The 23,004-nt window shown below is 39.4% G+C and overlaps 3 protein-coding genes across 4 annotated transcripts; 2 read left to right on the top strand and 1 right to left on the bottom strand.

Annotated features, from left to right (window-relative positions):
• Positions 1-2,518: 2,518 nt before the first annotated feature.
• On the top strand, positions 2,519-4,533 carry hsd17b1 (hydroxysteroid (17-beta) dehydrogenase 1). Its single transcript, XM_085352718.1, has 6 exons — positions 2,519-2,702; positions 2,969-3,130; positions 3,215-3,394; positions 3,543-3,636; positions 3,755-3,938; positions 4,381-4,533. Exons 1-6 carry the CDS (start codon positions 2,519-2,521, stop codon positions 4,531-4,533), a joined length of 957 nt encoding a protein of 318 aa, XP_085208844.1.
• Positions 4,534-7,380: 2,847 nt separating this feature from the next.
• On the top strand, positions 7,381-10,793 carry LOC146634026 (coenzyme Q-binding protein COQ10 homolog, mitochondrial). The gene is made up of 5 exons (XM_085352717.1): positions 7,381-7,535; positions 7,940-8,092; positions 8,401-8,593; positions 9,009-9,110; positions 10,393-10,793. Exons 1-5 carry the CDS (start codon positions 7,432-7,434, stop codon positions 10,543-10,545), a joined length of 705 nt encoding a protein of 234 aa, XP_085208843.1. The 5' UTR covers positions 7,381-7,431; the 3' UTR covers positions 10,546-10,793.
• A 2,648-nt stretch (positions 10,794-13,441) lies between these two features.
• Positions 13,442-21,077, bottom strand: mylk5 (myosin, light chain kinase 5). Of its 2 annotated transcripts, none has more exons than XM_085351776.1 (18): positions 21,013-21,077; positions 20,649-20,786; positions 19,377-19,508; positions 18,995-19,147; positions 18,646-18,828; positions 18,148-18,183; positions 17,041-17,168; positions 16,782-16,935; positions 16,391-16,702; positions 16,192-16,294; positions 15,588-15,791; positions 15,288-15,505; positions 15,081-15,204; positions 14,720-14,872; positions 14,510-14,639; positions 14,325-14,412; positions 14,099-14,239; positions 13,442-13,943 (listed from the first exon to the last, which is right to left on the bottom strand). In XM_085351776.1, exons 2-18 carry the CDS (start codon positions 20,782-20,784, stop codon positions 13,738-13,740), a joined length of 2,601 nt encoding a protein of 866 aa, XP_085207902.1. In that variant the 5' UTR covers positions 20,785-20,786; positions 21,013-21,077; the 3' UTR covers positions 13,442-13,737. The 2 variants fall into 2 exon arrangements, with proteins under 2 accessions (XP_085207902.1, XP_085207901.1); XM_085351775.1 differs by lacking the exon at positions 21,013-21,077 and adding an exon at positions 20,941-20,986.
• Positions 21,078-23,004: the final 1,927 nt, after the last annotated feature.

Below are 23,004 nucleotides of genomic sequence, written 5' to 3'. Positions count from 1 at the left end.
CTTTAAACGCCCCCAGTGAAGCCTCATTTAACCTTGTTATCAGGTATAGCGTGACATTTAAGTTTCACCACAACCACCACTACACGTCTTCAGCTCTTTCACTTCTGCTCATTACTCTCACATGGGATATCCTGTTGAGCCCATCTGGTTCTGAAGCCGCTCACTGCTGTTGAAACCCTGCTGGGTCTACATCACATGGGTCTGTTTTGGAACAGCAAAGTTCAATGTGACTCTCAGTCCACCGCAGGGGGAGCACATGAACAGACAGACAGGAGCAAGCTGGCATGCTTTTCCCCCCTTAAGTACTATATACAGTAGCTCTTTCACTATTTGCCCTGTGATCTCAGTGCAGAAGGCCAGCCTTGTCTACTTAGCACTTTAATTCTTATTCTTATTTTTATTTTCATGTCTATTTAAGCGTAATTTTTGACAGTATGTTTGCACTGAAGCACCGCAGCAATTTCCTAATGTTGTAAACCTGCTCAACATTTGGCAATAAAACCCTTTCTGATTCTGATTCTGATTCTGATTCTGCAACCTCAACGGCAGACTCTCCATCAAGCACTTTACTTGTCTCCGAAAAATGCCACAAAGACACAGCTCTGTATGTGTGATATCCTTGTTTTTTTTCATCAGCAGCTGTGAGATCTGCAGAAGTCTGTTTAATTTGAGTGCTGGGAGCTGGTCCTGCTTAACAGGCATTTTAAAGGCTTTTCCAGGCCAGCGTGCACCTCCACTAGACCTTGTCTTGATAATTATTGGGCCAAAGGGAGCCTGCAGGCCATGTGGAGCAGGAACCTCCCATGGGAGATAGCCTAAAGACACCTAATGGAGGACGTGCAGCCTGTGCATTTCGGATTAAAGGAGACAGAAAAAGATGCATGCATAATCAGTTTTCATTTTCCAGCAGCATTTGCGCATAGCAGCCACAGAAAGTTCCATGCTTCTCATCACCTTTTATTCAACAACTATAACAACGTACATATGAACATATGTGCATACGGCATGAATAAAACATACAGCAAAATAAAACCTGTTAAATTTCTGAGGTCAACCAGTACAAGAGTTTGAACAATGCTTGGGAGTTTAAGATATTTGAAAGAGGTTCAAGGCCTGCTGTTATCTGTCCCACAGACTCTGGGACAGCAGCCAAGCTGATGCCATCTCAAGGAGAGGAACGCAACAAAATGGCAGGAAATTCCTACTTGGTTTGGTCCCATCAACATAAGAAATTCTTTTTAAATCCGCCTGCTGAAATGTTCCATAGAGATGCAAGTTATTTTGACTTACCAGAAACACTCAGCTGTAAAAGAATGCAAATGTTATGATAACAGCACAGGGAGAGATTAAAGAAATAGTAGAATAGAATACACTGTATGATTCTTAATAACAATCTTTTGCTGGTTCTGAATAGAAAGAAAATTTACGTTAATTTTATTGTAAATTCTGACCGTTCACGATCGCTAAATGGTTGCTAAATTTTTATTATTTCTTATCTATACTTTCTTGGGAGCCTATTTAAAACTCACTCCTATGCAAATATTAACTTAATTTAATCATCATCATTAAGAACTTGCACGATAAAACACCTGAACAGAATCCTTGTTGAAATTGAAATATACGTACTTCCTCGTTTATTTCCTCCCAGCATTAAAAACCCATTTAGTTTGCAGTTTTTATTTTGGAAATGCTTCTTTTCCAAACACGTGTGATCAAAGGTGACAAGACTGAGGATTACGTTAGACTGGTTTTACACCTTTGCATGAAAACACTCAATTTTTTCCCTTGTGCTTGAATTTAACTCAGCTTCTAATTATAGAAGCTTATCCTTAAATTTGCGAACAGTACAAAAGAAAACTAATCTCTCTCAAAGGGTCATTTAATACCATTTTTAGAGAGTTTTTTTATCAGCTGGTGTAGCATATGGAGCACAGAATACGTAGACCTTCACCCAATACAAATCTGTAAACAGGATGTGAGTCAACGACCTTATGAGAACAGCACTTAATGAACAAAACTTAAACTTGATGACTTGATGTCCTAAAATAAAATCCATTGTTCCCTTTCTCACTATTGTGAGATGTTTCTTTTCCTCGATCAAGCCCCCAGAGGTCAGTGTGGCTTTAGTTGTGTGGTACAAGTCCAGTACAGGGTTTTGCTGCCACCTGGTGCTCATGTCATCTGTGCCAATTAAAAATGTAGCCAATGCACAGACACATTGTTAATATGTTAAAAAAACAATGTTGTTCTTTCTCTAAACTAATATTTTTCTGAAATGCACACACATTATATTTCCACAGCCAGCCTATATAAACGTGCATGCACTTATATTGCTGGAAAATTCATCAAACACTCAAAAACATGACAATCTGTTTCCCACGCATCTCAGGTGGAAGGAATGAAACTATATCAACAAGGACATGAGAAAAAAATAGAAGGACTCCAGCTGGCTGATAATGGGCAGATGTTTAGTCTTAAATGTCCTTGTGATAGCGTAAGATGTAAAAACAGTTTTAACATGCCTCCATTTTATTCCGTGGCTCATTTTGCAGTATCCTCCTCGCTTTGCTCCACCGGCTCTTTTAATGTAGGTGAGTTAGGCTCCATGGATAAAAAGGTGGTGCTTATCACAGGCTGCTCCTCGGGGATCGGTCTCAGCTTGGCTGTCCGGCTTGCCTCAGACCCAGACAAAACATTCAAAGGTAACCACAGCTGTGTATGTGTCAATCTTCTCTTTGAGAATATACATTACATTAAAGACTGGCTTTTAAGAACCAGTAAAACCACTAAGATGATGTACACTGTGCAATTTTATGTGACCTACACAAATAACTTAGCAGATGAATCTTCCATGTACATTGTTAATTAAATGTTGTGTGAAAACCATTTACCTCCTTGGGGGTCAACTCTGTAAATTCCTTTTTACATACACATTCAAACTCATCATTAACTGAAGCTTTCTGTTCAGTGTATGCAACAATGAGAAACTTGTCTAAAAAGGAGCGTCTTTTGGAGAGCGTGAAAGGCCTGCACAGGGATACTTTGGACATACTCCAAATGGATGTGACCGATCGGCAGTCCATCCTGGATGCAAGAGATAGGATTGTGGAAAAACGCATAAACATTCTGGGTATGGACCCGTGCCAGTGTGTTCCGATTAGGATTGGAAAATGTGATTTGAGTGGGTTAATGTGCTTATCCTTGCTATTTGCAGTGTGTAATGCTGGTGTGGGTTTGATGGGGCCACTGGAGGTGCAGTCTTTGAACTCAATGAGGCACATCCTGGAGGTTAACCTCCTAGGTACCATCCAGACCATCCAGGCATTCCTGCCACAGATGAAGGCTCAGAGCCAGGGACGCATTCTGGTCACTGGCAGCACCGGAGGCCTTCATGGTGAGAAGTGCAGATGGTTGAGGAATGTCAACAATGTTCTGCATGTGCAGTTTTTGTAGTGATTTGATGGAAACCCTATAATTAGATCATGTTGATACTTGTTACCATGCATAGAATTTCCAAAATAAGCTTTTAGAGTTTCTTATAGGGCTCCCATTTAACGAGGTCTACTGTGCCAGTAAATTTGCAATAGAGGGAGCATGTGAGAGTTTGGCTATTCTCCTGAAACACTTCAACATTCAGTAAGTTTCATAAGTTGGCTGCATGTTGTCTCGTTAGTTCAAAGACTACTTGTGTGTATAAAATTAAGACGCAAATATGAATTAATTAAGACCATTGTCCAAATGCTACATCCTACAGTGTGAGTCTCATTGAGTGTGGTCCAGTCAACACTGACTTCTTGGTCAACCTGAAGAAGACGGAGCTTGGGGATACGTCTCTCCAACAGGTTGACACCCAGACACAAAGGCTGTATGAAAAATACCTGCAGCATTGTAGATCTATTTTCCAAAATGCTGCACAAGACACTGAGGATATTGTGAAGGTATGTTCCATGTTTACAGAAAATCATAACTTCATTAATTTCTATTTGAGGTTTTAAACAATGGCAACATTTAATTACATTTGCTTAATTTTATAGGGACAATGCATTTTAAGTATGACAATTGTTGTCCATAGTTGACCTTTTACATCCACAATACACAGCCTGAAATAACATATTATGTCTGCAGGCTGGCATGCAAAATAAGAAAGGAGTTAAGTAATATTAAATCATTTTAAAATACACTGAATCATTTTCTTTTTTCTGTTAAAATAAAATTAATACATCCCTCAACACTAATCATTCAGTGATTTAACCCAGACATTGATCATTTTAGAGCTCAAATAAATGAGTGAGCTTTCATGTGCTAACCACACACATATGTATAAAATTTATTTAAATCTCTAAACGTGTCTACTATTATGTGTTTGGTTTTTTCCTGAAGGTATTTCTAGATGCCATCCAGTCACCCAGCCCTGCCTTCAGATACTTCACCAGCACTACTGGGCCACCTGTAACCCAACTGAAGGTCACAGAACCAGATGACTCATACATCAGTGCTATGAGCAAAATCATTTTCTCACCTGAGGAGCAATAATTTTGTAACGACTGCATCACTTCGTGTGTAAATGTTGTTCCTGTTTTACTTTATGTACACGGGTTAATGTTTTGCTCAAATACCCTTGACTCCTGAAACACAGTCTAGAGTAGAGTTCACAGGATTCACTCCATGTTCTATTTTTGTGTAAGGCCTAAACATAGTACTCCTTATCATAAGACAAAAATGTAAAAATAGACTCTGTTCTAGTTGGTGGAGACATTTTTGATAAGCATTATTCCTGATGCTTGAGCGATAGAGCAGTTTCTGCATTCCTCTAGTTCCACCCACACTAGCTTGCATATTTTTTACTTTGAGCTATCGTGCTTCAAATCACTGCATTCATTATAAAAGTCAAAACACTGCGTGCAGAATTTTCGTAGACGATTTTTGATTTGCTGTTTTAAGCACAAATGGTCATATAGGGGACTTCTGTATGAATGACAGACACTATATGTTTCTTTTCTATAGCTTGCTTGAATGCTTGCTTTAAATTTCCCATTCTGGCATAAATATGTAAAGAATATATCAATAAATGAAGTTTTTAAATACCTGAAATAACTTGAATAATTTGGCTTGTATACTTTTTGTGAATTTATCTACAGGTGCTATTGTGGCCCCTGCACAGTATCTCTGTCTGCAGTAAGGGAAAACTGCTATGACTATTTGATAATGCAGATAAAGTATCATAAAGCATATTTCATAAGTATTCATTGTTATGTAAGGGATTATGTGAAACAGTGAAATTGTGCAACAGTTTCCATTTATACAGCTAGTTCTATAATAATAATAATAATAAATTTTATTTATGAGCGCCTTTCAAGTCACCCAAGGACACTTTACAATAGGATAAAACAATTAGTAAAACAATGGCAGAATAAGAACAATAAAATAAAGCACAAGATAAAATGAACAAACAGTGTATTCACAGTGAATATGCAGATTTGAACAGATGAGTTTTGAGTTGGGATTTAAACTGGGGGAGAGAACCAATATTTCTTATTTCAGGGGGCAGAGAATTCCACAGCCTGGGAGCAGAGCAGCTGAAAGCTCTGCTTCCCATGGTGGTGAGGCGGAAGGAAGGTACAGTAAGCTGGACAGAAGAAGAAGAACGAAGTGAACGGGCAGAACAAGTGGTGGTTAACAGGTCAGAAAGGTAAGAAGGAGCGAGGTTATGAAGGGCCTTGAAGGTGAGCAGAAGAAGTTTGAAAATTATCCGGAATTTCACAGGGAGCCAGTGAAGTTCCTGAAGAACAGTAGTTCTGACTACTAACTCTGTCCACTGATCATATATATTCCCACAGAAAACAAACAAATGACCTAATTTATAGATAATTACATAATAACACTGGAAATTTAACAAGTGTGTTTTATCCCAGAAGCCTGCATGTTGTAGGCAAATTTTCTTATGTACCCATTACAAAGGGTGTATGATGATATCTATCAGCTGATCGACTACAGGCCTGTCAACGATTATATGTAGCTACTAAGATGCAAGTACAAAAAATACTATTTCAGTGACATATTTACACAACAGTGACATTAAAAAAGACAAAGGCTAATAGAGATTATGATTCAAGATCAGAGAAACAAAGAACGGCCTTGAGTGGCTTTCCATTTTAAATGAAATCTAAGGAGTTTTAAATACTAAGGAAAGTAAAGAAATCTTGTTGTGTTATAATAGATTACAGGGATAATCTTAACATACTGACGTTTAGCTTTTAAAGCAATGAACTCTGTAAAGTTAAATGTATAAAGACTGAAGGAGGGCCAGCTGGCACAGCATCCGTTCCTTGTGTCTGGCTCAGTCTGGGGTTGTTGAGCCCATGAGTAGTTCCTATTCTAACATGAGACAGGTTATCTTGTCTGCACCTAGAAGTTTCTGACCTGTCCTTAATAAGACTAATGGTGCTTCTTAAACCCTTCCCTTCTCAAGTGCCCTAATTCCACTCTCGAAGATACTTAAATGGATCTTGCACCGCCTCTTCTCGCTGTGTTACCTCATAGCCACTTAATTCAGCAACACTTAAAGGCATGCTGACTTTCAAGTGTCAGCTGTATTACGGAGATCTGTGTAGTAAGAATTAGGCAACAGCTGTTGTATAATGTATGAAAACTAAATCTAGTTTTTCTCCTGTCCCAAAGCTAGCCTACTTCTACATTAAACATTACCTCTACAGTCACTGTGAACTTTATCTTTATTACTCTGTATTCAAGTCCAAGTTCATCATGTGCACACATCATGTGCTTTCCTGGACTCGAGTTGGCTTGATCTTTGAAACCTTAAAAAGTTCTTTGAACTTGGTTGTCAAACACTTTAATTCAGTCACAAATTAATCCTAGGGTTCATGCAGCTGACTGAATGTGGACCTGCCTTTTCAACATGTGGGTTATATATAAGGCTATGCAACTATAGTTGGTCCTAGTATCACTTCATAAATACACACTAAACGATACAAAATCTACTTCTTAGGCCTTTTTCACACATTTTTGAGGAAACACGTGGTTCAACCCGGAAACCGTAATAAGAAAGAGCAAAACAGAAATCCACTGAGAATATAGATCCTATTGCCCAACATTTTTGTCTATCTGTGTAAATTTATCTTTTGAGACACAAACAAACAAACAAACAAACAAACAAACAAACAAACAAAAAACTCCACATTTTGAGAGTAGCCTAGCTATTTTTTGCTCTAATTTAGGAAGTATTGCTGTCTTAATCGCCGGTGATTTAAAGTTCACCTCAAAGTGACCTGATTGGCCAAAGGCTGCCGCGCTTCCCGTTACGTCACTGCTCTTTTATTAGATAAGCGGTGCGTCTCTTCATTCGGAACAAAGCCCGGTTATTATAGTTGGTTTGATCACTCTAGTACGCGTCACCACAAACTAGGGGGAAAAATGACCAACAAGACGACTCCTGTTCTCCTCAAAGCGCTGCTGGAGTTATATGAAGCCCACTCTTCAAAGGTTGTCCGGGGAAACACTAAAAGAGCAAATTTCAGGTGAGTCAAAGGAATTTTAAAACCAAGGTTTGCCCAGGTGGGTGTTTGAGTAACGGGCATTTGCAGTTGCGCTTGTTTTATTGGTCACAGGATAATTCAAATATAGTTTAATCTTGTACATATTTTTTTTTTTTTTTTTTTTTTTTTTTAGGAATGGTAGGTTTAATTTGTAGTATATGAAAAAAGTAAGTAAACCAACGCTTAAGATGCACATTTAACAGATATGGCCCTCTTGCTTTTCTGATACTACATACAATGAATGTTAGCATACATGTTTGGCATTGCCTTTGGGGAAAAATACTGTGTTGATGGCCATACATTAAAATATTGTGGGATTTTTATATAATAGCATAGTGATTGAACAGATGATTAAAGAGCTCACAAATATGATTTCCTCTCCTCAGGATCTTGGGTTCTTCTGGGATCCTGGAAGCAAGAAGGGCAAGCCTCCAGTTCTCCCCTAGCACCTGTGTAAGCACGCCAAGCAGAAGCTTCATTAACCTGGCAGCTCCCATCAGTAACCGCAGGATGGAGTACACTGAGTGTCGGACGTTGGGGTGAGTGCCCCCTTGCAAAAGGACTAAAATAATTATGTGAAATGTAAACAAAATAACAGATAATGGCTTATTTGAAGAAATGCTAAAAACTTGAGTCTTGTCTGAGTACCTTTTACTATGTACAATGAGTTTTAAAGTGAACAGTGTTTTTGGGGTCATATTTCAGGCAGAGTTGATGAGCGTTAGTTTAATCCTCTTATCTTGTATAGCAGTCTACAGAATTTCTTTGGGTTCTGGATAAACCTGAAAAAATGGATGCAGAGGATAGAAACTGAAGTGTTTCTGGTTTTATGTGACTGTGTGTTCAGGTATACTCCAGAGCAGATGTACAGTGTGGTGGCCAGTGTGGACCAGTATCAGCACTTTGTTCCCTGGTGCAAGAAGTCTCGGGTCATGAGGGGGCGAAACGGTGGCCTCCTGGCAGAGCTAGAAATCGGTTTCCCCCCTCTTGTCGAGCGATACATCTCTGAGGTCACTATTGTTCCAAACTACCAAGTCAGGGTAAGTATCTGGTCTCTTACTTTTTAATCAACACCTACCGAAACACACATATAAAAACATTTATGACATGTATGACATGTGGAAAGCTCTTTTTACTGTAGGCCACCAGTTAAGATGAAACGAATCACCATTTCATGATGGAAGGAAAATATGACTGTCTTAATGCCATCATTACATTAAAGTATACATGTTTTTTACAGACCTGGGGGTTTAATATTAGACTTGTTCGACTATCACTTAACAAAAATGTGCTTTTGCATAAAATTATTTGTAAAACTTTCATTATTAATCGGTATATTCCACATTTTGCACAGCACTGTAGACAGTTTCTATCGGCATAATGCTTTATTTGTGATTTTTATGAGTTTGATGCCTTGTTGCAATCCTTGATGAAGAATCAACTGTTTTCAAACAGGCTGTATGTACTGATGGATCTCTCTTCAGCCATCTTGAAACAATATGGAGGTTTTCCCCTGGAGACGGAAACGCAGCAGACTCGTGCAAAGTGGAATTCTATGTAAGTGTTTGTGGTACACTTAATATTTGACACTGGAAGCCATCTGGTTGTGCAGCAGTACACTGGCATAAAACTACACTGACAGTGACCTTTTGCATTAATGATTAACCCTTGGATGCACAACCTACCAATACCTACACTCTTCCACGGTTGGGGTCAAAAATGACCCCAAATAGAAACAATGCATTTTGCTATAAACTCTGTTGTTCTTCAAAATCTTTAAAACAAAGATTTGTAATATTTTCATATTTGGGTTATTCCTCATAAAACATGATTGTGACATGAGGCCCTTTGCATTTTTATTTATTTTTTCATTAATTTTAAGAAATTGCTGTTTTTGTATCCTTGTATCACTTTTGTATGCTTGCTCTGCATATACTGCAGAAGCTGGGTCTTTCCTCTGAAAGGCACAAGTTGTTCATCCACTGTAACGCAATCCCTGAGGATGAATTTCTGCCTGCAGTTGACCAGGAACAGGCCCCATATGTAGCGGAAAACTGCCATGTGGTTTGTTTTCAGTCTGTAGGCTCTGGTCCTCTTGTCATCAAAGTGCAAGAAACGGCGAATATGTTCAAAACTTTGAATTGACATAGTGGCCTTGTACAATGGGTTATGCAGATGACTCCCAAAAAACACACCGACTGGTACATCCCAGTTCTTCTCACTTCCTGCAAGAATGGTCAATCAAATGAAGGCCAGGAGCTTAAGTTTGATTACATTTTTCCACTCTTTTCCCTGTTTGTGGCTTCTCTTCATGCCTCCATGTTTGTGTATGACAGCACCTCTTCTATTAAATTATCAAACATGAACATCTTCCATGCATCTATTGGGGAGACAGTACTAAACCCAGGTGCAAGCCCTGGCCGACTAATTCCGAATATTGTGGGGGGTCATTTTTCACCCCACGTGTGCATCTAAGGGTTAAAGGAATTGCAAAATTAGATAACATACTTGGCTGAGACTAATTTCTTGTTGTAAGTTCTTGTACGGCTCTCAAGTGGATTATCAGCAAAGAGGAAGTATTGCGTAAAACCCTATTATCGTCTAAATTTAGTCTTGAGTATCACACCGGTGTCCCTTGAGGCCTGAAATAGCCATCAGAGAACAGTGTTAAGGAGCTGCTAACAGGAGCACAGATTATCTGATTACCAACTTTAAAACGCCTCTGCTAAAGATGTGCTTGATTTCTATTTTTAGTTTGATCTTTTTCTTTCTTTTAAGTAAGTCTCACAGAAGAGCATCTCCTCAGCAGTTTCCTAACAAACCTGTCCCCATTCTGCAGGTATCATTTGAGTTCAAGTCTCTTCTGCACTCTCAGCTGGCCAGCGTCTTCTTCGATGAAGTGGTTAAGCAGATGGTTAGTGCCTTTGGGTCACGGGCAGCAAAACTTTACACAAACCAGGAGGAGGTACCGCTGAGGAGGCGGTCGGCATGAGGCGACACCTTTGACCTTTCATCCATCCAGGTGCTTTTGGAGCCCCACCAGCCCACTGTTTTACCTGTTATTGACACTTACACAGGAGACTGGATCTTCTCTTTGCACCCATAGTATATTTTTGAATTAACATGCACAAGGAATACACCTAAAGCTATTTATTTGTAAAGCACAAGCTGATTTCTTTACCTTGCCCTGCATTTATTTATTTTTGTGGATTCAAATAAAGTTATAGTTTTAAGGCTCATGTGGACACTTTGAAAATTTTTAGTTAATGTTCTGAAAAGTGACTTCTACTGAAAGCTCAAATGTGGTTGAAGACCTCGTCCTGTGCAGTATTTATCAGTGGAATTAAAATGTCTTGTTTTTGGTAAACTCTCTGCTCTGTTTGTCATTTGTAGCATTTAAATTTTCTTAATGTTTCCATGTACTGAGCAACATCTGCTGCAAGAAAAGATTTCCAGTGTAGCAGACTAGTAACTGCTTACTACTCATGTTTGGGTAAGCGTTCTGGATAAATAGCACTGTCAACCTTGATGGCTGATACTGGCAAACAAAGTGATAGCTACCGATGTCGTCCGCTGATATTGGTTATTTTGCATGATTTCAAAAACAGACGAAAAAGCGGTGCGTGGAATTTTTTTTTGCAAAGTCATATCTGGTCGTTCCTCTATGCACCTGTTTTATGAAATGGAGCTGCAAAGTGGATTTTCAGTTACCCATAACATGCGCTGGCTTTTTGATAACAAGCTGCATGTTCCTCCTCTTTAGCCCGAAGGACACTGCTTTTCCAAACTTCAGTATTTTCATTATTTTTAACACAGTTTGGACAGTTTGTCTGCTTTGTCTGTCCTTTTAATATGCTTAATTTGCATGTTTTAAAGTTGTTTTTTTGTCTTTTAAACTGTACCACACTTTGAAAACCTCTTTCAGTGGAGTTAACAGATGTAGTTCTGAATCTGTGCAATAATTTCAAGTACTTGAATTTCTGTTTTGATGTGGTGCCACCTGCCGGTCAAATCCCTTCAGTGCTGATTTTTAGCCATGTAGCTCTGTGCAGAAATGTCTCCCAATTCTCTGAATCTGTTAATATTATGGTTTAACCTTGGTTGGGGAAAAGCCAATTTAACTCATATATATATATATATATATATATATATATATATATATATATATATATATATATACTGTGAGGATATAATTGCAATTTCAATTTTAGAAATGTTCTGAAATTGTGCAATGGTCTCTTATCCTTAAATATCATTCTGCCTGTGGGTTTTTGTTTTATTTTTAATTTTATTTTATTTTAAACCAAAAAAAAAATTAAAGGTTTTCTTACTGAACATTTCTGTGTTATTCACTTTGATCGTGGGGAGCTACATAGCTTCCTGCTTATTCACTAACCGAGGTCCCTCCCCGTTTGCCACAGTTCAGTGACACTTTGAAACATTGTATTTATAACATCTGTCTGAAAAAAATGAGTTTTTCATGTGCAGTGGTCATTTCCTTATTTTTTTTTCTTTTTCTTATTTTAACAAAACAAAAATCTGATTACAGCACACTAGAACAGCAATGGAATTAAAAGAAAAGAAAGCCCCGCCCCCAAAGTTTTTTTTTTTTTAAATGCTACAACAACCAAGGCTCATACAGCCTAGCATTTGTAAATGCAAACGTACATGCATTAAAAAACGACATTTCTTCTGAGCTTTCAGGCCTTTTCCATCATGGTAAAGAGGTAATGAAAATACTCCATTAATTCATGGTAAACCTTCAAATGAGCTACAATTGTAAATAACTTCAAGACCTTGTTAAGAAGAGCATTTGCATGATGTTCAAATGCATGATTGCATGATTGCATGATGGGGGGGCTTCCTTGTAGATCTATGCAGCAAAAGAGTCTGTCAGGCATGGATTCCCCTCAGGACAGAGCAGAGTGCATGCAGTCGAAATGTGGTGAACAATATTCATTATTGACAAACCAGCAAATTAAACCCAAACCACAAACTTTAAACACACAACTGGTGAGAGTGCAAACTCTTTTTCTTCAGGCCAATTTAAACCTCAACAACATACAACCCAATTAGTTTCCTTTATGATGCATATTTTAGCACACTGCTCCAGAAAAGGACAAACCACCTGTGTTAATTAGACTCCCTCACCCTGGTTGCAGTCCGTAAATAAAGCTCCGCTACCACAATGTGATTTTACAGCGTGAGAGTGAAAAAACAAAGAATCAGACCTACATTGGTATCCGTTTATTTGGGTTGTGAGGAAGGTATCAAGTAAATATGACCATGACAAACACGAGTTAAATTCACAAATACTCTATATTTTAGTAAAGCAGGTGGACGGCTTTACCGAAGTGTCGGGCTGAAGGTCCTGATGGTATTGTTTGAAATTCAACCAGCAGACAGAGACAAAAAGATTTTGACAAAATATATTTGTTATGGACACATTTCCTGAGGTCGAACAGAGAGCTAGAAACTCACACAAGCAGCAAAAACTGTTACTGTCATTTATGTTTTCAGATATCAAACTGCATGCTGAGACTAAGGATAGTGTTTACCGGGGGATATTTCCATCTGTTTATTTGGTCTACTAATGTTTGTGTGTGAAGAAATGCAGTATTTACAACAGTAGGAGGTGTGTATGTACTATGTAGGAGTATGTTGGACCCTGTCAAAATAAACCTATCTAGGTGCATTTCACTAAAAGAACATGAGATTTTGTGCAAGAGTGGTTTAATTTAGAAACGAAAATAAAGCTCTTTGGCACTAAGCATTGAATTAGGCTTAGGCTATAAATAACATTTATTGTAAGTTTTTTTTAATGGGACGCTTTGGAATTGCAATTTGAATGTTCACAATGCAAATTAATCAGGATATTTTCAGACCCGCCTGCTTTTCAGAATGGAAATCGCAATTACAAACTGATAGGGCTGAAGGGGAATCTTCACAATGAGCCAATATAACAGACAGATTCATGGTTTTACGTAAAAACATCATTTTCAACATAGCGTGGAAGCCATATCTGAATGCCATAAAAATATAAATCTATGTACGTAACTCTGTAACAATATTTATTTGACTCATCAGAAGCCACAAACAACAATGTACAACACAGCTGGTCAAGGCAACAAGAAAATTCTACTTATACTTGTTATTTCTGCATACACACTATGATATGATGAATCTATTTTTGGACAGTTAATTTGGCTGAGCAAAATGCCTCCCCGTGGTCATTAGTGGCCCTACAGGTATACACATTGCCGTCCGCTGGGCCAACTTTGGCTAGAACCAGCGTACACTGGCCATCTTCCTCATACTCTATTTGCACAGTGGGGGACTCCTCAATAGGCTCATCACCACACAGCCACAGCACCTCCGGGTCAGGGTAACCTGGCAAGATAAACAGAAATGTGAGATCAGGAGGGAAAAGAACACAACTTTTGAAACGCTATCAAAGAAAAGATGTTTTTACATGTTCAAGATTGAATTTTCAAGCCTGCTACAGTAAGTCTGACTTGAATCCAAGATAAGAAGTTGCTTTGTACCTGTGAGGTGACACGAGAGACGGGCACTGGATCCCTGAGTTACAGTCTGGTCTTTCAACCTCTTTGTGAACACCGGGGGTTCCTGCAGCTTAAGCTCCAGGGAGGTCAACGCTTCCTCTGCCTCTGGGCTCAGGGGTGATTCTAGGAGATATATATCAATAAGATGGGAAACCCACTAAACCAAAATGCATGCAATGTGATGAGTAAAGGTATGCAAGATTTTCACCTCCTCCAGGAGTTGTAGGAGATGCAGAGCCTTCCGCCTTAGAGAGCAGAGCCATTCTCTTCAGTGCTAACATGGCCTTGCCAGCTTTCTATGAGACAAATGTGTATGAGAACAAAATGTACATTTTAAATTTTAAATTTTAAATAATAAATAAATAAATAAATAAAGAGTAATTTGGTGCTTACCTTCCACTTCTGTCTAGCCAAAAACCTCTTCATCTTCTCTTTGGACAGACTCTTGGTGAGAGTGAGCTCTTTAGACTTAAATGCTGCCATCCAGGGATGGGCAAGGGCCTGTTCACAGGTCATCCTACGCCTGATCAACAATTACAGTTACAGATGGTTAAGTAAGGAGGTAAAGTAGGGTACTTTACAGTTGTAAATCTATGAAATCACCTCAGGTCTTTGCTGAGCAGGGAGCTTATGAAATTTTTAGCCTCCTCTGTTATCTCGTCAAAGCTCTCCTCGTCAAACTCCCACTGAGCAGCTGTGACGAAGGCCAGGGTCTCTGCATCACTGTTTCCCTGGAACGGAGATTCCCCACTGAGCCTGGAAACCACAGAAAAAAAGTGGAGAAGATTAGTGTTGAATATACATCCTTTACATGTGGTTTCAATCTATACCCACTAGGTGGCACAATAAGGCTAAAACTCTAAATTTCAGTTTTGATTGTATGAGCTAAAGAATTTTAGACAAAAATCTTGTTTGAAAAATACTAAACTATCTCTTGAATATAGAAAGAGACAGTTAGACTCACAGTATGTAGCAGATCACCCCAATGCTCCACATATCAGTCCCCAAACCCACAGGCTCATAGTTGATCACTTCCGGGGCCACAAATTCTGGAGTCCCGTGCATCACCTTCAGAGGTGTGTTTTGATCTGTTCAATGGAAATCCCATAATGTAGGTATTAAGACGCACACGAGGTAGACAAGCATAAAAGTAGAGTATTGTTCCACATACCTATTCTACTGGCTAAGCCAAAGTCGATGATCTTTATGGAGGTGCCTGTGGTGTCAACACATACGATGTTTTCAGGTTTGAGGTCCAGATGGACAATGTTTTGCTGATGCATGTAGGCAATCCCCTCCAGGATCTGCTGCATGTAGTGCACACTTGAAGGCTCCGTGTGCTCAAAGTTGTCATCCACAATACGTTCAAAGAGTTCGCCACCTGCAATACTGCAGACAAACAAAACAGCAGTGACACACCAGAAAATACTAGGAATTTTGCTTTGCCTTTTGCTCTGATAAGGATACTTACAACTCCATCACCATGACCATTTCAGACTTGTGATCATATGCTGCCAGACACTGAACCAGTTTGGGGTGGTGGAGGTAATTCATCAGCTCTATTTCCTTACGAGCGGCTTCCCTCTCCTTGGCACGGCGTCCTTTGTAGAACTTCCCAGCGCACACACGTCCTGTCTCTTTGTGGATGAGCTTGTACACCATCCCAAATTTTCCCCTTATGAAGAAAGTTTAGTCATTTCTATCTCTGGATATTAGGAATGAATAGTTAATGGTTACACCATCATGGCCTATCACAATAAGTAGTTCATGTTAATGGCTGATTTCCATCTGATTCTTGTTCACCTATCACTAATACGGTAACGCCACCGTACATTCCTTGTCATGGATAAAACACGACTACAGGTGTTTTCAAGCTGGAATGCATGCTTCTACTTGAAAGCATTTTTATTTTCTTGGCAGAATTTCAACCTGGAATTCCCACTCACACACTTCCTTGGAATTGGAAATGTCAAAACGTTCTCAACTTGTTGTAATTATAGTTTCTGACAAACTTCTTGTTTCTACTTGGAAAGATTATTATTGGAAAATTGGGATTTGACATATCTGATACTCACATTCCAAGTTTCTCCTGCATATCGTAGTGTTCCGTAACTTTGTGGGAAGAGTCAACAGACACAGTGGTATACATCTGAGGGGCTTCTTCTTCTTTTATCTTGTCTGAATGTATGCACACAGCCACAACAGCTTTAATCTAATGCTTATTATACCTGCCTTTATTACAAATGTGCTGTCAAAATCCCAGTATCACCTCACCTCTTTCCTCCATTCTCACCACTGGTGACACTGGGCCTGGCTCGCTTAGTCCTACTACGTTATAGGCCTTTACTCTGAAGCAGTGTTCCTGTTGTGGCTGAAGCCCAGAACAAACTTTGTATGAGGTACTCTTACACTCGCTTGTTAGCTCTCTCCAAACCTCAGGCTCAACACTTCCTTGGTTATTTACTTCAACGACATAACCAAGGATGGCACTGCCGCCATCATAGCAGGGGCCTGACCAGGATAGCACAAGACTGGATGAGGAGACAAGGGAGATCACTGGACTGGAGGCAGGAGGTTGTGGTCTCTCTGGTGGGAGGATGATTAAAATAAGTCTCCAAGGAACTGCTTTACTTGATTTGGTTCTGACTCTTTAGAATAGACTCACCTATAACAGAAAGGGTGATTGTGTGTTCTGCTGAGCTCTTTCGGTCTTTTACTACAATGGTGTAGCGACCTGTGTGCTGGGGTTTAGCCTCTTCTATAACCAGCGTACTACTCCGATTAGTATTTTCTGTCCTTAGCTCTAGGCCGTCCACTATCTGCACAGAAAAACAGGAAAAATAGATATAATGTGGAGTCAAATACATTTGAGATGGCAGAAGCAGATGTCTTGTTTTTGCTATTTATCCTTTTTATTGCTGCACCTGTTCTTTGTTTCTGATCCAACAAGATGCTACAGGAGGGCTTCCAGTAAAACTACACGTCAGCCTGGCGCTTTGTCCCACCTTCACCTCCACGTGCTGCGGTGGGTTTTCAAAACATAACGATCGGCCTGCCAAATAAAAAATAAAAAAATGAGAAAAGTGACTCAAAGTGAACTGCAGCATCTGCACTTCCTCAGTTCACAATAGGGTTAAAAATATCTGCTGAATGCCTGAAAACTAATGTGTGTGAGCATGAGATAAAGACTAAGAAATAGCTAACTGATACCCTTCTTATTATGGTATTTAGCAGGACCTTGTGCCTCAAGTGAAAACACAATGCAATACAGATGACCTATCGCCCACAAGGACAACAAGTCTTTGTGTAATCAAGTTTGTTGAAATATTTCACCAGCTTTTTGAAAATACACATTCCCAGCTGTTTACCCTTAAAGGAAGTAAAGAGAAAATGTTTTTATAGCCATACATTATACAGTATCCAGGGATTATAATCTGCCCTGCTTTGTGCTGCACACACACACAAAAAAATCCATATATGAGCTGAAGTCATGTCATCTCTCTCGCTGTCAATATTCAAATCTTGTGGCGTCAGAATGGTGAATTTGACTAAAGTAGATCTGATAATATTAAGTTTAAGTGGCTTTAATGTGCACAGTTTTACCTTCTGAGTACAAGCTGTTGCCATTACAAGCCAATATTTCATTCCTAAAAATAAAAACCATGAATAAATGATGAAATGTCCTGTGCTCTCAAAATAAACAACCAGACCTCATTATGGGAGTATTTCACATATTTGCTTTTGCAGCCTAAACCCTAAGGTTGATTCAGTCAACTCAGTAGAGCACATTAAAGCGTAAGGAGAGCATTATGAGACCAAAGGTGACATGAAGAAAGTACAGCTCCAGCAACAGATCCGCCTACGCACAAACAAACTCTACAATAAGTCACATTTTTTCATAGAAGAAAAATAACAGCAGACAGAAGAAGTTATCAAGCACTTAATAAGAAGCACATGGATGCTGGAGAGGTGGGTAAATTTCTCAGTATGTGGGGAAAAAAAAAGAAAAAAAAAAAGAGCGTTTTTCTCACCTATCCTTGAGTTGGCTCGCTTCTTTGGGACGACTTCTGCAAAGACAGATCAGGTGCAGGTAGGTTTTAGCCAGAAGGATAGAGGTGTGGCTCTTCTATCTATGGCTATCAGTTTGCACTATTTTACTGTACTTTGCTCTATCCACTACCCTACATGGTGTATACTTGGTACAGAGAAATTTCAGTGGGTGTATCGGAGAGCTGCATAATTGTGTTATATATGTTTTGCCTAACGGCCAATCACACAAGGACTGGAAGTGCGTTTCCTTTTATAAACATAACATGGATTTCCTGAAGAAACTGAAACAGAGGCCAAGAAATTGTACATCAAAACACATCAGTACTGTTTCTATACTAAGAAACCGATCAGTGTGCAAGAGAAAAGAAGAAATTGCATTATATCTGTGCTAACTATAGTTCATTAAATGGGAATTAATTTACATTTGTTTTTTGACTAGAAATTAACCAGCACTGTCTAATCAAATAATTCTGGTTTACCTTTTGGAGATGAGACTGGGCTCTGCCTATCAGAGCCTGTAGGAGACATACAAATAGATCCTTTGAATTTGTGTAGCTCATCTTTTGGAGTCTGCGGTAACGTTCCATTTCCCATTACACTTTTGGATGGAGAAGTGGGAGTCTTTAAAGCGCGATTCTGCACGCCACAGATACTTTCAAAGTCTAATTTGGTCAGAAGAGAAAAACGAGAAGAGACTACATCAGAAATAAAACTCTGGCTTTGTTTTGAGTAATGAACACACTGAACGTTCCATTTATTGTAGACTTAAAGTTGCAAGAGGTAAATTGTCCAATTAGCTGAATATTTCATGAGTTCCCAGTTGCTCACCTCTTACAACCACAGCAGCACTGCAAGATGTCTTCCCTGCGCTGCTTTCTGCCAAGCAGGTGTAGGCACCGGCGTCTTCTGGTAAGCACTCCCTCACAACAAAACTGGCCTCCCTGCCATTGAAGGAAGCCTTCCCGAAACGGGCCACTTCACCTGCCAACAGGTGAGGTAAACAAGCAACCCATCAGCATGCTCTTGCACTACTTTTGGCTTCTTGATTCTCTATGTGGCATTTTTAATTGAATGCATAAAAAACAGAAAGTCAAAAACATGTTTGTTTTGAATAATTATCTGCTCTTTAGCGTTCTTTGGTTGACCACACCCACAGCTGAAAAGTATATGCAGTGTAAACTGAGATGCATTGTAAACTGTCTCTTCTCACCATTGTGCAGCCACGATATTTTGATCGGTCGACTTCCTTTGAGAACTCCACGTAACCTAATGTCAGTCCCTTCATCTACACAGCAGTCCTCCAGAGGCTGTATGAAGACAGGTGGATCCAGATGTTTAGACCCTGGATTTGGAGGAGATACAGAATTACAATACAATTAATACAAAAGTGACAAAGTCTTATTGTATTAAATTATGTAATCTATCCTTAGAACTGCATTTTTGCCCATATACAGTACACTAGTTACAGTTTAACAAAAAAGTGTTTAAATTAAGCAAGGGACCCTAATTTGCCCCAAGGTGAATTACTGCTTGAACCGTGGAGCATAAAGTAGTAATACACAATTTCATGTCATTACAGACTCCCAGGTCGTTTCTTAGGCAGTGTAACTTAGAAACCTAGAAAGAAGAACCACATATTATTGCCCATTGTAAACCCATACACAGCATACTAGTTATGATTTAACAAAACGGTGCTTTTCTATGAACCTTTAACCAGTGTTTACAGTACTGAATGGTTCAGTTAGCACACTGGTGTTTCTGAAAAGGAACTGAATGCTGCAACAACTCTGAGCAACACTTCTGCACACAGACACGCTCAGAGGTGGCTCATAGCAGCTATTTTATCAAATAGCTGGTATGTGTTGTTAGTTTAGTGGAAAGATTAATTTTAGTAACTCTATATTTCACTTGACACTCTTTAAAACCTTTGATTTGAACAGCAGCCAAAGACATGCCTGTTCCTGAACTTTTGACTTGATTTTGACTTTGAAGGTTTTGTACAAAGTTGCCATTTGCCCAACAGATCGATGACATGGAAGCAACAGCGACATATAATATATGGAAATATGGAAGAGCAAACTAATGACCATGAGAAATACAGCACATGTGACTTGCTGGTTATAACAAAAAAACAACATTTTGAGGACATAGGAAATGAGATGTCAGCTGTGGGCTGACATGAAAGTGAAAGGCTTCCAAGTCAATAAACAAGCACACTACTGGACGGCTAAACTCAAAATAAACATGAAACTGAATATTAATTTTAAGTGTAGCAAACTGTTTGTGTTGCATGCGTGAGCGCTATTAGTTTAGGCAAACAATCTGTTTTTACAAGTGAATATTAAAGAATATGTTGGAGTCCGCTCTGGATGGTCGCCAACTTGTTATCAAGAAGCACTGCCGTGCTCAGACTTGCCTGTTCAAACGCTGACATCCATAAATGTCACCAGTTGTGTGTTTTCTTCTTGAAAGCAGCTCTTACCTGCATCAGTACATTTTACTGAGGTCCTTGTGCCGACAACTCCTGGCCCGTTCTCAGGTGCAGGTGATGGACCGGGGGCCTTGATGCGCATTTTAAAGGTCGACACAAAACGCTGTTTGCTGCCATCACTATTCATGTCTGTTTCAGGAAACCAACAAATGAAAAAAGAATTACAAAGTCATGCCTCAAACTGATTATCAAACTTCCTCTCTCTGTCACTGTGGTGTTGGCCTCTGTGGCTTGCTCACTATCTTTTTCATAAAATTAACAAGCCTCTGTGTGTCCCTCTCACCCTGTGCTAAACCACTGAAGCTCTGCCCTCAGTCCTCACACTTTACTGCACGTTCTAGTCCCTTTTACTCACCCTCCTATTATCTACATCTAGCTCCACCTACATGACAAATCATGTTGTTTCACTTTGGCCATATCAGGCGCGGCGGACGTCTCATATGCTTTCAAAATCACTGTAACAGCAAAAACCCACTACTCGGACTCCTTTTTGTCATGCCTTGTAAACACTACATTTAAACATGGAACGATATAAAGCGGGAGAGTGGGAGCGAATGAGGGGGACTTATCTACCTATCCAGGCAAAGGTCGCTTTGTGTTCTGTTTGGTGAATGCAGTCTTGTTCACCGGTTTCTCTGTTTGCTTTCTCACTTATCAATGCTACAACTGAACTTTGTGATGCCAGTGACATCACCATTGCAAAGGTTTACTTCATCCCTGCGGACTCTAAATCCTCTGACTGTAGCAACAGTCAAATCTGAGCCCCTTCCCCTGGTACAATATATCCCAACACAAGAACGATGGCCTTTTTGAACGGCAGCAGCGTCACTTTGACTTCCACGTGCTAATATAGTAACCAGGAGACGTCTGTGCAGGAGAACTGCTCTTGGTAAAACATACATGTTTGAGGCATTCATCTCAACGGAGAACAGCAGTGCTCTCTGCCAGGTTGAATGAAATTTGTATTATTTATTACAGGTTTCAGCCACAAGTAAACAACAATTATCAACACGAGTGCATCTTGGTGTAGCAGTTTCAATTAGGTGAATTAACTACACTACAAATGCTGGATTGATAGTCAGAGAATTCTATAGAAACCTGCTGAAGTGGTGATAACATCTCTCTCCACTCCACCCCCATCCCAGCTTCCCAAATTCCACATCAATGATCACACAAAAAGGGACTGCAAGGGGCTTGTTTTAGTTTCCGTGGGAGAATTCCTATCTCGTTTACCAAAAAGCTGCCAACACAGACATCCTTGTTGGGATTTTTTAGAACAAAGACATTATTACACATGTTAAAAGCCCAATGTCTGAAAAAATCGTATTCTTATTACTGTTGTTGTTGCTTTTATTAAGATTTTTTAAATAGCATAACGATCCAGGCCTAGTTTTGGCTCTAAAGCCTGGGTTGGGATGAAACCACTGAAATTCAACACAAAATTGCCTCAGCAGGTTAATAATAACATACAAAAGTTCAGGTAAGACAGATTAGACCCATTTACATTGTTAAGCTACATTTGCTGGAAACTATTTTCGCCTTTTTAGTCAGTCAGGCAACACACCCAGAACCTGACTGCCTTACTATTGTAATTCCCTGGGTACCAGGGAATTTCTACATAGTGACACACACTGAATGAAAGTTTAAGTTATTCACCCAGGGTCTGCAACGTCTCCAGGTGAAGCTAACAACTACTGCAATACTGAAAAGGAATGTCGCAGTACAGAAACAAATCACCACGGCTGAACAACCTTGCACAGTATGACAGAAATAGTATCTAATAAGGTCGGACATAAAGCGTTTAATAAGACGTGACATCAAAGACAAAACACGCACAGAAAGTTGGCACAAACTCTCTAGCTACAGGGCTGCTCATTAAAAAGGAAACAGAATGATTGTGCTGTATTTGTCTCACAGTGTCTTCGCTCGTGCCAATGCAAGTCAATGCAAGTAACATAATTTATTAGGGACCTTTTTAAAATAAATAAATAAATTGAGGTCATTGTATGTACAAATGATACCTAGAACCCCAGATCTTGGGCTTCAGACATCTCTAAACATTTTCTCATTGACTGTCCTACTATTGGATCTGTATATTACATAGAGTGGATATTATGCGTATATGTTAAGTTGATGCATACAGCTCTTGTTGTGCACGGAGAAGCCCCGCTCACCTCCTCGGACTAAGACTTACGTAAGACAGACAAAGATGAAAAGTGGAGATGGTCACAGCACAGTCAAAACTATTTCATCTACAGATGAAAATCTTTGACATGCTTAAAAAGTGAAACGGGTGCATTGCCGGTGAGAAGAAAACCTTGGCCTCATAATTTAAAATGAAAAAGTA

Source organism: Diplotaxodon limnothrissa, linkage group LG4, assembly GCF_057381915.1.
Source record: "Diplotaxodon limnothrissa isolate DT_005_m linkage group LG4, D_limnothrissa_male_GT1.1, whole genome shotgun sequence".
NCBI lineage: Eukaryota > Metazoa > Chordata > Actinopteri > Cichliformes > Cichlidae > Diplotaxodon > Diplotaxodon limnothrissa.
This window is presented reverse-complemented; position numbering and strand designations above follow the sequence as displayed.